Genomic DNA, 15,365 nt, shown 5'->3' with positions numbered 1-15,365 from the left:
CAGCGTTCTGCACTAATTAATACAGCAGTTCATACAAGAGAGGCGAAAGAAAAGCAAAGTGAGACAGAAGAAGAGAAAGCCAGACAGATTCGACATCCGTTTGAGCCGATCACGCACGAGTGAAACTCTCCAAAAATGACTCCAGCACCAGCGGGTAAACGGCTCCGACTGCACGGCCTCTACGGTAGAACCCAAAGCCAATGGGGTTGATTCCTCTCAGTCCGCTAGGAGTGAGAAAAGTGGTTGTACAAACTAGTGTAGATTAAATGTTTACAAAAGAAATGCTTCTGTGGCATCGGCATCACAGATTGTGTTGCTGCATCATGTGACCTCTGAGCTCATGGCAGCATGCGGTGCTCGACCCGAGACTTTTAGAAATACGGACCGTTTAAAAATATGAGAGAGTGGCTGGAAAAGTTGCAGAAACTGCATTCAAAACTATTATTTCTAATTAGGGTTCATACACATGTTGACCAATAGATTTTCATAACTTTATACCAAATATCCATGACCCCAAAACATTTATTATCTCTTTATCTATCTTAGGAAATGTCGTATTCAAACTAACAATGACAATTCCAAAGCATACAGTATAACCTTAAATGACACAATTGAATGAGACAATAGTTTGATTAAAAGAATAAACATTTATGTATTTTCAGTTAAGGTGCGTTCACTTGCAGCGTGAAAAATGTGCGAGTATGAAAGAGCGTATGCAGCCTTTTATTTTGAGCGTCATGCTTTTAAAAGCATATTAATTATTTAAAACTCAGCGTGACTGCACAATATAAATACAACACATTTCCAGGACTTTTCAAAATCTTTGGGAATTTTTGTTTGACCATAGGAACCCCGTCTATGCAATGAACAATCCCCTAAATGCAACAAACAGGAATGTGTATACAGTTTAACCAACAAACAGAAGCCCAAATTCTCAGATGTTAAATGTCTCAGAAACAGCAGCTGAGCAAGAACATCAGAAAGTAAGATTTAAAATCAGGAACCATCAGATCAAAGAGTAAATCAATGACCAATTCAACCAGATGTTTATTACCATTAATTGCAGTTATTGGTGAACGTCCATCAGCAGTTGAGTGGTGTTCTGAGCTCTTAGATACATTTAAAACTGCATCTTCGAGGAAAAGTTTGTTACGTAATCGGCACAAATATAAAAAGGCTTCCTCTCAGCGCTCAGGACTCTGACGCCCGCGATGTGAGACGCTGCGGCAGAGCCGATGGTTTACAGCTCGGAGCTCCCTCTGCATCACGCCGGCCGCGCCTAACCCGCCTCCTCGCCGCCAAGGCTTCATTGAGAAATAAATACATTTTAAAAGTCTGATTGAGAGCTTAAAAAAGAAAATGCAGCCAGGAAGCGGCAGCGCTCGTGTCTCCTGCAGGAGAATCAATCCACTTAAAACGTCCCCGCAGAGCGTTCACGGGCAAAAGCGTCTTCATCAAACCTGCTGATGGACACAAACATCGACTGGATATGATTGGATCAAAATTAATTGGAGGCCGAGAAAGAAAAAAGCAACAACAAAAAACTCAAATGAAACAACACTTAAAAGAGAAGAGGAAAAGGGTGCAGACGATATTTGCTGCGTACAGCTTTTTGTGCGCCTGTAAATAAAGATCACATTTCCCATAAACCCCAGCTGCACCCTGTGCGCTTTCCCATCCAGTTCTGGCGGTGCGCCCGTTGTATTTAAAGCGCCTGTAAACACAAACAGCAGGTCGGCTTCCTGACCACGCCAGGCCTGTCGTCACAGAGCTGACCGCTCAGCCGGCGCAGGAGAATACAGGAACATTCATTAAGTTTAAGCCAATGTCGAAAGATTTTTTTTCGATTTAAGTCAACAAAACGGTTCAATCTGCTTCATCGTGGGTGTAAAAGTTGTGTTGGGGAGTTCTACTCCACATGTTTTTTTTGTAAGTACTACAAAGCCTCTTGTGTCTTCAGAAAGGAGGATAAATGTCCTCATGTGATGTCACTCGAGTCAGACGACGAGTTTGAAAAGTGAGAGGAACTGGAGTTTGAAAGACGCGAGCTAACCAGCGGCGGGCGAGAGGCTACGTTAGCCGCCACTAGGATAGCACGGCGTCATCTCAAGAGTCGAGCATCCGCAGGAGAGTTGCATTTTGGGAAATGTAGGCGACGGGTTTATACGAGTGTGGGGAATGAAAAAGTATAGTTTTCGGACCACTCGGATAGTTTTACAACACATGCCAACGTCACACACACACACGGCAACAACAAACACACACATGCCAACTAAACACACACACGCCAACAACACACACACATGCCAATGAAACACACACACACACAATTTGCTGTTTGACATTTTTGCGATCCCCGATGACGAAGAATGGCTATAACTATACTTTTAAATCCATTTCAAAACAAAAGAAGAAACTTTAAGCTACAATTTCAAAGTAACTTAATGCAAAAAACCTCGACCTCCACCACAGTGTCCTTCTGCTCAGATTCCAGAACGACCTTTGACCTCCCACGTGGGGGGGGGGGGGGGGCGGGGCTTGCAAACCCAACAACTACACTGCAGACAATCTCATTCAAAACTGGTTTGCGTTCATAAAAAAAGGGGGATTCAACTTTATTAGTGGATTCTAGTTGTAGTGCAGCGCGTTGGGAGAGCAGCTGGACCGGGAACGACTCTACGGTCCCCACCGTGACATGTTTACAGGCTCCAGTCAACAAGTGGACAAATGTTTCACAGTTGCTGCATCAAAGCAATAAAGAGAGCAAGTGGGGGAGGAGGAGGAGGACAGGAGAATAGAGAGGGGAGGAAACCATGATAAGGGAAGACCTGAGGTGAGAAAAGAGTCTGGAAGAGGAGAGGAATCTACAGCATGTGGGCAAAAGGAAGGAACACAGGGAGGAGGGAGTGAAAAGGGTAAGGGCAGACGAAGGTGTAAAATGAAGAGTAAACAGGGTGGAAAGAAAAAAAGATGTAAAAAAAAAAAAAGAGAGGGAGCGGAGGAGGAAGATTAGGAGAAAAGGGAGAGGAGATAAATAGAGAAGGGGAGGGAGGAGGAGAGCGAGCAGTCCAGCCTGTATCTGATTACATATTTGCTCTACAGGATTTCTAACGGGGTCTGCGCAGGAGGAAAATTCTGCATAGTTTATTGTCATAGAAGGACAAGGAGTCCTAAATCATGCTGCCATCATTTAAGAAAGACAAAACTACACAGATACGTCACAGGAGCGGCATGGATTTAGTTTATAGTGGCACAGAGGAGCACTGTGAGGATATGCTGCTGTGTTCGTTTGCTCAAGGGCTGAGGTCAGTCGAGGCGACCACGCCTGCGCCACCATCTCCAACACCAACAACCCCGTCACCATCATCATTATTATCATCTCCGTCAGACCTCTGGGTGGAGATGCAAACATAGAAAGCTGCAGAGTTCATCTCAACAACAACCAGCAGCAGCTGTGGCGCACTAAAGCCAACCCCCACACACACACAGGGAGACACACACACACGCCACAACACAAGTTCAAAAAAACACGATGGCGAAAAGAGGGGGAAAGCAGGGGGACGCAGCCGAGAGAAGAGGGCCAGCAGCCCGGCGTCCCTGCGCCACCTCGACGGTTCTTCCGCAGTTTAATTGTGAGATTTTGAACCGTTAAGCGCGAGACGGGCGGCGCGTATCCCGCATTATCAGAGCGGAGGCACGCGCACATCCCCCCCGCCACACGGGCACGGCCGTCGTGGTGGATGTGGATGCCTCCGCAGCGGCGGACACAATGAAAGAAATCCGTGCAGAGGCTGGCGGAGAGAGACGGAGGAAGGGGGGAGATAATGAAAGCCCGGTGTGGGCCCCGGTTCATTCCCCGGGTCCGCACTCACCTTCTAGGCCGGGAGAAGCGCAGTGGAGTCCCGCTCGGAGTGAAGGACGGACGCCGGAACGACTGCAGGGAGCTCGGAGCAAAAAAACAACGCAGGAGTAGAGAGCCCTCAAATCTACCGATCCTCCTCCTCCTCCTCTTCCTCCCCCCGCGCTGCTCTGCTCTGCCTCTGCTCGGCCCGGACTGCAGCGCTCGGCGCGCTCGGTTTATACACCCCGCTAAACCGGCGAGTTCTCACTGACCCAGTAATAATATGTTACTATATATTACTATATATAATACATGGTATAGTATGGAACAGTATATTACTATAATATTATAATATTAATAATATATTATATTAATTTTATAATAATATAAAAATACTACAAATATTAATTAATAGTAATTTTGTTAGCCTAGTATTTTGGGTTACAATGACAATTATGAGGAATTCATCCATAGATATGTTTGTATGTGTGATCTCTGAAATATTAATCAGAGACACGTTATTGCCCATCATAATACAGATGAAACCACAATCATACAATCAATTACTGCCAAATCATCACAACTAAAGACCTCATGAATTGGTGGGACGCATTTAATAATCATAGTGAAAAAGGATTCACAATTCGGTATGAAAGATTAAGTCATTCATTCATATTTTGTTGATAAATCATATTTTTAGCGCTTTAAATCTATTGGTACTTCTATGGTCATCAATATTAATGTACTGCTAATTCTGTTCCTCCTCACATTACGTTGTATTTTGTGGATGTCAACATTCAAAGATTCGATCAACAGACATCAATTTAATTCATGTTTTAAATACATATTTAAACACCATGCAAATATGAACTATTTTCATTTAATTGTGTTGGAAAAATATATATATACTCTTGCTGATGTCCTTACTGTTTATGTATTATTGATATTAGCTCTATACATATGTGTTTAACTCATTACACTTTACTGCTTTTTGTACTTCTGGCTAACTGAATTTTGCTGTATCAGTACTTGTTCTGTGCAATCATTCTTCAGTTAAATATAATATTTTTTTACTAAAAATAAGAAACTGGCGTGCCATTTTCTCAACATGCAGATGAATGCTGCTGCGTGGTACATACATTACAGAATAAAACGTAACTGGATCGACTCTCCTTGCTATTTCACAGAATTAACACATATAAAAGTGACGATGCATTTTTCAGGATCCCATTGGTTCTACTGGATTGTCTCCACCCCACCCGGCTGCATAGGGATCCATATGAAGCGCTTCCAGCTCCGAGAGTGAGAGGCGGAGATTCAGACAGCAGAGAGGAGGAGGGAGAGAGTCTGCAGAGAGTGAATGATGCCAAACACTGAAAAGTTAGGGATGAGTGTGACAGAACAGAATATATATATATTATATATATTTTTTAATTGTTTTAATATATAAAAATAAAGAAATAAAACAAATATACACCACCGTTCAAAAGTTTGGGGTCATCCAGACAATTTCGTATCTTCCATTAAAACTCACTTTTATTTATCAAATGAATTGAAAATTTAATAGAAAATATAGTCAAGACATTGACAAGGTTAGAAATAATGATTAATATTTGAAGTATTAATTTTGTTCTTCAAACTTCAAGCTAAAAGGAAGGCCAGTTGTATAGCTTATATCACCAGCATAACTGTTTTCAGCTGTACTAACATAATTGCATAAGGGTTTTCTAATCAGATATTAGTCTTCTAAGGCGATTAGCAAACACAATGTATCATTAGAACACTGGAGTGATAGTTGATGGAAATGGGCCTCTATACACCTATGGAGATATTTCATTAGAAACCAGACGTTTCCACCTAGAATAGTCATTTACCACATAAACAATATATAGTGTGTATTTTTGATTAATGTTATCTTTATTGAAAAAACAGTGCTTTTCTTTGAAAAATAAAGACATTTCTAAGTGACCCCAAACTTTTGAACGGTAGTGTATATATATGTATATATACATATATTAATATTTTTAATTTCTATGTATATATATATATATAAATTAAAATGACAACATTTAAAATATATAGATATATATATAGATAAACAATAATAATAAAATAATATATATATAAAAGATCATGAACTGTTCTACAAATGAATGTTTTTCATCTCACAGCTTTGGGGTTGTATATAGTTTCAGTTTCCCCAGACTCATTTCCCAGCAGGCCCCTCTGTGTCACCCTGCCCTTATCTCCACATCTCATCCACCACATCCTCCCTGGGTCCAGCAGAGAGCTTGAGGCCCTGGGGCTCTCTGTCCGACCACTCATCTTCATAAACCTCCCACACCGGTGAGTCATCAGACATCAGCTCCAGTTGTCCTCTTCACTCTCACAGTTTTGCCTTAAAGTGAAATTTTCTCTACGTAAAAAAGGAAGGAGAAAGATCCTCGTCCTTATTTAAACACCGATGTGGTGATGCGCTGGTTCCAAATTTGGTTGAGAAGTCCAATACATCCTTTTCAGGTGTTTTGTTGGTTTTTAATCGTTTCCCTCATCATCATTTTTCATCTTATTACATCTGTTTCTTTGATATGTTTCCTTTTCATTAGTATTTGTATTCATTTTCAAGCTAAAGGGTTCCCACCCACTCCAACACCAACGACAACAGATATATACGAGGTAGAACATAGGATCATTAAAGAATAAAGGAAATGAGAATGTGTGGGTGGGGCAGCTTCCTTTCTTCAATGCACGTCTCCTAGATAGAAGAGTAAATACCTTTAGTTGCATTCAGATGTTCATTCTTCAACTGCACAGCTAAATAGTCTCAGATACGTTTGAAATCCATCCATCCAGACGTTTCTTTTAATAAAAAGCCAGCACATGCATATCAGTGATGCATTGGTGCCCTTAAAATGTTTGTAGCTGGGGTTGTTTTCCATTTAAATTGTAAGATTAATTTTCTATTTAATTCATCTATTTGTTAGATCTGCTCTGGAGCTATGGTTATCGCACAGTATGTTGTTTGTGTATTATTATAGTTATGACAATAATAAACTTGATTTGACCATTTAAAAGGGCCCATTCAGGAGCTAAGAGATATGTTGTGGCTGTCACTCAGTTTTAAATCATGTTGTCATGTCATGATCACGATGGCTTCACATACAAACACACACACACACACACACACACACAAACTGAGAACGATGCATTCTCAGTATGAAGGACATCCAAGTGTGCTGACAGTGTGTGTGTGTGTGTGTGTGTGTGTGTGTGCATTAACACTGTGTGTGTGGCAGAATGTGATACGGCCTTGAAGGTCCTTCTGGGCTTGTGATGTCACACACACAAAAACACACAGTTTGCTCACCGTGTGTGTCTGTGTGTCTGTGTGTGTGTGTGTGGGCGCGGGTTGGGGATTATCACTCAGATACCAGACACCATGTAGAAATGTACAGCAGGCCGCAGCCATATTTGTTTTGAAGCGGAGGATGCTGAGAAGAAGGTCAAAGGTCATGGAGGTGATTCCCATCACGCAGCAGCTGCACCAGAGGGGAGCTGAAGTCATTCCCTGTTCATTGTGTTAAATGTCATGTTCCGACATCAACAATCAGCTTCAGTCGTCACCGAGAGGCCAAAGGTCAGAGGTCAGAGCACGTTGGGACACAAGAACATGTATTGATCTTAAACCACATGTGTTGTTTCTTTGGTGGCCTGAGGATCAGAGTCAGTCACTGAGTCCGTCTCTGGCCAGCTTCAGAGAGACATCCAAATACTGGCCGGCCACATTGCCATGACATTCACAAGATTCAAGATTCAAGATTCAAGATGTTTTATTTGTCACATACACACACAGGGTGTGCAGTGAAATGAAAGTGGCAATGCTCAGCAGGAATGTGCAAGGGCAACAAGTACACACTATTTACAAATAAAAAACAACACAATATTTACAGTAAGTGTGTGTGTGTGTGTGTGTGTGTGCCTAAGAGGGGCAGTTGTGTGTCTATTTATGGGAATCCTAACTATGTCAGTGACCCATTCCCCTAAAATATACAGTATTCAGAGCATCCATTTAATGAATATAGGCAAACAATTATGATCTAATATAGAAAAGATGAGAATAGAGTTGCTCTTCCTCTTTGTAAGTGTTGTTATTCAAGCTTCTCTGTGCTTTGCTGACAGTGTGAGCGTGCCCCGCTGGTTAGGTCACAGTCGCTGCTCTGCGCTGCTCTGCGCTGCTCTCATGCGGCGGTTACAGCTGATAGCAGCGTTCCTACCGATAGCATTGCGACGGAAGGTAAACACTGTTAGCTCTGTCAGCGCCCTTTTGCCGCTGTTAGCACTGTTAGAGCTGTAAGTGTTGTTAGCACTGTTAGCACTATTAGAGCTGTTAGTGTTGTTAACACTGTTAGCACTGTTAGAGCTGTTAGTGTTGTTAACACTGTTAGCACTGTTAGAGCTGTTAGTGTTGTTAACACTGTTTGCACTGTTAGAGCTGTTAGTGTTGTTAACACTGTTAGCTCTGTTAGAGCTGTTAGTGTTGTTAACACTGTTAGCACTGTTAGAGCTGTTTGCACTGTTAGAGGCCGATCACACCAGATGCAACTCTCAAAAAGGAGTCGATAGTAAAACCATTGTTTTCCATTGGTACTTTGATGCGTATCTTTTAAATGCCGAGCGACATGTTTTCTATTGTTTTTTATGCGCGCATTAATATTCTCAACTTTTAAGCACAAGGCGCGGAGTCGCACAGCTCGTCAATGTCACACTCGGCCAAGGCAACCAATCGGATCAAGCAAGAGGCGGGCTTTATTACAACTGAAAGCGCCCGTCATCGAGACACAATTCGCGGAATAGATTCGCTGTACTCTTTCCTTTTTTATTATTATTGTGAACCAGACACGTGCACAGACTTTTTGGGGGGCAGGTGCTCAAACCCCAAAAAAAGGGCACCCATTGCCGAAAAAAAAATTCTGACAGAGTTGAAGCATAAGCAGCATTACACTGATGATGCAATACATCCTCGACCTGCGTTTCCTCTGGGCAGGATAAGACAGCTAGCTTACATTTTCTTAATGAATAAAGATGAATTATTATATGGCAAAAACAGTACAAGTGTTCTGATTGGATAATGGGTCGTCATGCCTGCCACGTATTGCGCTCCTCACTGGTCTGATACGGATCCGTATTGCCCTCTGACCTCGTGAGCGTCGCCAAGCAGGTCGGGTGAAATTCTCACAAGAACTCAAATAAATGCCCCTTCGGATATCCAAACACATTTGGGGGAATTGAGAGAGACAGAGAGTAATTTTTATTCTTAAATCCTGATGAATGAAAAAAAAGTGGGCTCCAGCAAAGAGGGCACTTTTCTCATCCAGGGTAAAAGGGCTGGTGCTTGAGCACCACGAGGGCTCTATCTGTGCACGAGCCTGTTGTGAACCCAAAACCTCTTGGGGCTTTTTCCTCCTCCTCATCCCACAACATAGCAAGGGCAAGAGCGCGACGTCTGCTTGAATCCTATTTGTAGATAAAGCTTTATCGCACGGTTGAGCATGAAGGCGCTCCACAGGCGTTTTTTTAAGCGCTGCACAAGTCGCATCTGGTGTGATCGGCCCCTTAGAGCTGTTAGCATCGTTCGCTGCGAGATGCCAGCTCAATCGTCGCCATGTTGAAAGCCGTCGAGAGGCAACTCCAAATACTGAATAGTCTTTCCAGTGTTTGTCACATGCACACACATGACAGTGAAGCAGAGTTTGGCAATTTCTCAAGCTGACAATGACGGATTCAAAGTGACCATCCAGGATGTATTGTCGGTGTAAATTGTTAAACACACTTGTTCCGCCTCTGGGATACTCGCATTACGAAGTATGCAACAGAAACCTCAGATGTCACATTCCCCTTCAAATCAGTCTCACAGGCCAACAGAATGTTATCCTTTTTTGTGCATATGGTGTTCGTCAGAGAAGTCGTCTCAATAAGTTCTCCATCGAATAGAGCAGAACAAACGATGTACGATGTTGCTCGTGTTAAATGTCAGCGTTTCTTTCACAGCCTAGTTGGACTCAACTTCAACACGTTGCCTGGCATCAGCTGGTTGTCGGCACCCACTCAGGTGTGTGTATGTGTGTAACACGATGAATAAGACTAAACTGTGTGGGCAGTTAATGTGCTGGCCAGATATTCAGAGAGAAAATAGATGCATAGAGGAGAGAAAGAGGAGGAAAGAGGAGGATAGAGAGAAGGAAAGAAGGAGTTTAGAGAGGAGAGAATGAAAGGAAGCGTTGAGGGAGAGAGGAGGAGAGGACACATCTGAGGGGAAATAAAAGAAAAGAAGATTGGAGAAACGAGAAGGCGACTTCTCTTGTCTTCCTGTATCTCTCAAACACTTTCAGACAGAGTGGCGTTTCCATGGAGACCACTATGGGATGCCAAACTGTTTGCCTGGTGTAGGCGGAGGAAGAGGAGGAGGAGGAAGAAGAGGTTGAGGCCGGTGGATTTTTTTCCAGCTTTTCTACGGTGATTGAAGTGCGCGGGGTGGGCCTTCTCGTTCTCTCTCTCGTTCTTTCTCTCGTTCTCTCTCTCTCGTTCTTTCTCTCGTGGCGTACGAGTGAGGGGGCGGCTGTATTATCGCTGCCTGGTGAATTATTCGCAACAGATTTAGCATTGAACAGAAAGTGTGAGAAGGGCTGTGGAGGATTATGTGGTCTGTATGTTGGGTGCGTTTATGGACACAAAGCAGGCTGGGAAAAGACAGAACTCAGACTTCAGGCCTGTGGTGATCACTGGGACAGCGGCCTGTGGTTGTAGCCTGGGAAGGGAATATGAAAGATAGGGTACCAGAAACCTCTTGGTTAAAACAAACAACATTTTAATGAGTGAACTTGTGGCAGCTCACTAAAAGAAATGAAACGTTTCAGGTGACGTTAACACACCTCCAGCAATTTTGGCATGAGGCACTTCCACATATGTATTGTAACCACGCAGATGTGAATTTCAAGATCCAAGCGAGAAACATTGATTGAAAACAAAGATTTTATAATTTTTTTGTTGACTTAAACTTAAATCTGTTCTTGTTTCTAGTTGAAAAAATGCATCCCTCTGGCACGAGGCATCAAATTTCTTATTTACCCTTTTTTGTTGCAAACATTTTAGTTTAGTTAAAGCAGTAATGGAGGGTGTCTCATACACACACACACACACACACACACACACACACGTAGTGGCGTGTTCATGCTAACAGATGGAGCGCTAGTGCTCCATCATGTTATGTAAGTATGTCATTAAATTAAGATCTTATTCACACACACCAACAACTAACACCTCCTCCTCGTCCCGATTGTGTGTGTGTGTGTGTGTGTGTGTGTTTGAGTGTGAGTAATGTCTCAGTGTGGTTGGCATGACGACACAGCGACCACAAACAGTGTATCCATGGAGAGTTGGTCTCTCAGCACTGACACACACACACAATAGTTATCTTTGGCGAGTTAAAAAAAACACGATTTAAGAGCAGATACAGAATCTCACACACACACACACACACACACACACACACACACACACACACAGACACATACACACACTCCAGGAGCTCTCTTCCTGCAGTGTCAGGGTTTGTGTTGTTGCCGCCAGCCGATCACGGATTCCCTGGCTGCGATTTAATTGGATCAGGTCGGCCGAATAGCTTCACGTGACCTCCAGTTGTGTAACAACATGGCCGTGCCTGTGTTTGTTTACATCATGCAGCGACATACCACGTACAGACACCCTGTGGGAGATTTAATGGAAACCAGCAACCCGATGAAGTACTCCACACTGACCTCCATCACGATCATTTAAAGCACAAGTGTCAAACACAAGGCCGGCGGGCCGAATTCGGCCGGCATTTTATGTGGCCTCCGACGGGTTGAAAGACATATGATCACCTTTTTTTCAAAGAAATTCAAGAAAAATATCCTATGCTTTTATTTTGAAGGTTTCAAATGTAATGGATTTGTGTTATAATGTTAGAGAAATGTTCTTATGTACAATATTTCTACACTCAAATAAACAATAGTCAAATGCAAAGAAAGTTATTTAAAAATATGTTTGGGAGTATTTTATACATATACGTGAAGCTGATGGGGCCCACATTGAAAATTAGTTTGACACTCCTGATTTAAAGCCTCATGTCAATCATTTCAAGACATATTTCCAGTATGGCGTTCAACAGTCGTGACATCTCATGACATCTCAAACCACTCGTGCACAGCTTCTTTTGGGGGTACGTTTGATTTCGTGGATCAGAAGCGGGTCTTGAAGCCGGAGAGCTCCATCGTGTCGACGGTTCTCTGGTTGGCGAAGGAGGCCTTGGTGATGCGACTGGTTGGACTTCCTTCTTTACTCAACCACACCTTCCTGTGGAGGAATGAAAGGCTAGAAGTGAGTATGCACACATCTGTTGAGTGTGGGGGGTAAAAGGCAGAGGAACAAGATGGTGGATGGACTGACATCATCGGGGGACAAACATGTCGACAAAAATAAGAAGATTTCTAAAAAAAAAGCTCCACAATCAGCCACCGAGGGGTCAAGCCACTGTTTGGACAACCAGATGCATGATGGGAAAATAAAAACATTGCTGCAGCTATATTTAACCCTGAGAATCGAGAGTTCTGCAGCAGAGAGACCAAATGGGCCGCTGATGATTGTAATGCTTCTGATGGTGTGTGTGTGTGTGTGTAGATTAAAGGAGATTTCAGGGGGATCAGGGTCACGTCTGTGTAGATGTACTGACTCAAGCTCGGCCAGAGAGAGGAAGAGAGAGGGGGGGGGGGGGGGGGGAGCGAAAATGGAGATAGAGAGAGAGAAAGAAAGAAGGGAGATGAGCTGTCCTACTTTATCTTTTGGTAAAAAACTTCCCCATCTATAGCGGACCCACTACTCTACTGAACACACACACACACACACACACACACACACACACACACACCGCTCTTAGTGTTAAGCATCCGGGAGCTAAATGTTTGATGGTTTGTAATCTGCTGCCATTTTTCTCTAAAACAACACACTGATCCCTTTGATCCACACACACACACTCGTACTTCTACACTTGTGAGGACCCTCATTGGCTATACATTGCAGAGGATGATGCCAGTTTATCGTGACTGACGTCTTGTTTTTGTTGTGTTCGTCAACTCTGTTTTCAAGCGCTGTACCTCTTAAAGAATTACGTACTATTCTACACAAGTTACAGTCCTCCTCCTCCCTGGATCAGTTTGGTATTTTAGCTGTCGCCATCTTGTTTTCTTACAACCAGAGGTGACCCGAGAAGGTGGAGACGAAAAAAAGCCCCTGCTTTATGGTGTGTTTGACTCTTAATGGAAACATAATATACTAAATGAACATCATGCTGTATTGAAGAAGACTTAGAACTAGAGATAAAGACCATAAACTCATGTTTTGCAATGTTTCCTGAGGGAAAAAATCCAGTGAGGAGTAGAGTTATTTTCTTTTCTCACTGACTTCTATACAACCAGACTTCTTTTTGCAACCAGAGGAGTCACCCCCTGCTGGAAATGAGAAAGAATGCAACTTGAAGACACTTTTTCGCAATGGCTTCCCTTTTCAGACCCAGAGGCTCACGCTGAACATTTTAAAATAGTGAATTGTTGACAAGAAACATAAGGATTTTCTTCTCTTTTTTTCCAGCGTTCTCCATAACAAGAATCAAGCTGACTACAGTTTACAACACAACAGCTCAAAAATGCATCATTCTGTCAACCAGATTGTTGACATTTCGGGCGTTGGGGCATCCCCGTGGTTTGGCGGCGAAGACACTGACGGGTGCTACTCTCTCTTTCTCCCTCACATCGTGGCTAACGTCCGCGACCACTAAAATATAACGGCTTAAAATGGCTCCAAAAGTTCCAACACCTCCCCCAATATGTGGGAGTATAAACAATCTTCCTCAAAGAGTTTTTTTCCTAGTTCTAATGTTGTTTCTGAGTATAATTGTCATCATTTCCTCAACTGTAATCTTATTGTGTTCAGGATAACCAACGTAATCAAATGATCATATCTGTTACACGCCTGTCCGTCCCTCCTCTTTTCAGCCTCCCGAGGGTTTTCTCATTTTTAATAGTTTTAGTTTGGAGGGTCTGTATCCTGAACAGATTTCTTTATACACGTTGACTTGGCTTCGCGCCAGCAAATTCCAAATTAAGTATTTTTTTCTGTTCTTTCTGTGTTTTTATCCGCCGCTTTCTTTCCCTACATCCTCCAGATTCCTTTCTTCAGGTTGTTAAGGTGCTCGGCTCTCTGGGAGTTTTCATTTTCTCAGAGAAAAAAAAAGTGGAACCCACCCACTTGTTTACCTCCAACCTTCAACTCTCACTCTCATTCTCTCTCTCGCCATCCTTTCCTCCCATTTCGTACACTCCATGTTTATCTCCTTCCTTCATTTTCTCCCAACACCATCTCCCCTCCCTCTTTCCTAATTCCATCTGTCCTGTCTCCACTATCAGGGCTCTCAAGTTTTGAAGACAGGCAAGCAGTGAGATTTCCATCAGCACCCGATACAGCTGACCGTTGCACGCGCCGGCATCGAGCCGAAAAAAGTTGTTGCAGACCGGCGTCGGAGCTCTGCAGCGGAACAATCGATCGGCGTATTGAGCACCCCTGCATTCAAGCATTTAATAGCCGAGAGGTTTTTTCAGCGTGAGGAATTCGATGTGTGGCGGGAGTGCGTGAGATAAGACCGAAATGCGTGAGTCTCACGCTCAATGCGTGAGACTTGAGAGCCCTGCCACTATAGTAGGCTACTATTATTCCACCACTCCCTCTCGTACACTTCCTCCCTTCCTCCGCCCAGGGGAACAGCTGCTTCCTGTCTCCCAGGCCCTGCAGGAAGTGAGGTCGGCGGTGAAAGTGGAGTCGACAGGAAAGACGTGAGAGTTGAGCGCGTTAACACGGAAAAGATCTCTGACAGAGTGGAGGGAAATAGTAGTGTGTGTGTGTGTGGGGGGGGGAGTGTTTTATATCTTAAGTTAAAGCCAATGTTAATCAGTTTGTGTTTTCCTTCTATTACTCTATCAAACTCTTATGATTCAAAATATAATAAAACAATTAAAACTTCTAATACAGAAATTAACGCTGTGCTTCATGTCACGGTGATGTGTTCTTCGACTTCAACGTTTAAGTGAAAAAGAAAAAGAAAAGAAAAGACAGATGTTATTCTTCATGGTAAAGTATGTCAGCTGTTTGCTTCACTCCAACGAGCTGAAGCGAAGGAGTGTTGGTTTTGGCTCCCTGTTGGTGCCAGGTGAGCGGGGTTTACCCTTGAACATTGTCCAAATACCCCTAAATATAAAAACAAAGAGATGAGATCAAAACCAGAAAGAAGAAAACACGGATTCAATCCAACATTGGAAAAAAGGAAGACCAAAAATTGTGAAAAAATTAGGGCTGTCAGCGTTAACGCGTTAATCTATGCGATTAATTTGGCCGCGTTAACGCACTAAAATATTTTAACGCAATTAACGCAACTTCTTCT

General features: G+C 43.0%; 2 protein-coding genes across 5 annotated transcripts in view; both read right to left on the bottom strand.

The window, feature by feature from the left end:
• The window catches only part of sptbn1 (spectrin, beta, non-erythrocytic 1), a 100,010-nt gene extending 96,033 nt beyond the window's left edge, over positions 1-3,977 (bottom strand). The window contains exon 1 of the mRNA XM_056435727.1: positions 3,873-3,977. The gene's annotated coding sequence lies outside the window, so the exon portion shown is untranslated. The remainder of the gene's footprint in view (positions 1-3,872) is intronic.
• Positions 3,978-11,784: 7,807 nt separating this feature from the next.
• The window catches only part of LOC130206906 (acylphosphatase-2-like), a 159,330-nt gene continuing 155,749 nt past the window's right edge, over positions 11,785-15,365 (bottom strand). For all 4 annotated transcript variants that reach the window (XM_056435167.1, XM_056435168.1, XM_056435165.1 and 1 more), the window contains exon 4: positions 11,785-12,232. In XM_056435167.1, coding sequence (XP_056291142.1) covers positions 12,118-12,232 — 115 coding nt within the window. In that variant the 3' untranslated portion in view covers positions 11,785-12,117. The remainder of the gene's footprint in view (positions 12,233-15,365) is intronic.

This window comes from Pseudoliparis swirei, chromosome 17 (assembly GCF_029220125.1).
Source record: "Pseudoliparis swirei isolate HS2019 ecotype Mariana Trench chromosome 17, NWPU_hadal_v1, whole genome shotgun sequence".
NCBI lineage: Eukaryota > Metazoa > Chordata > Actinopteri > Perciformes > Liparidae > Pseudoliparis > Pseudoliparis swirei.
This window is presented reverse-complemented; position numbering and strand designations above follow the sequence as displayed.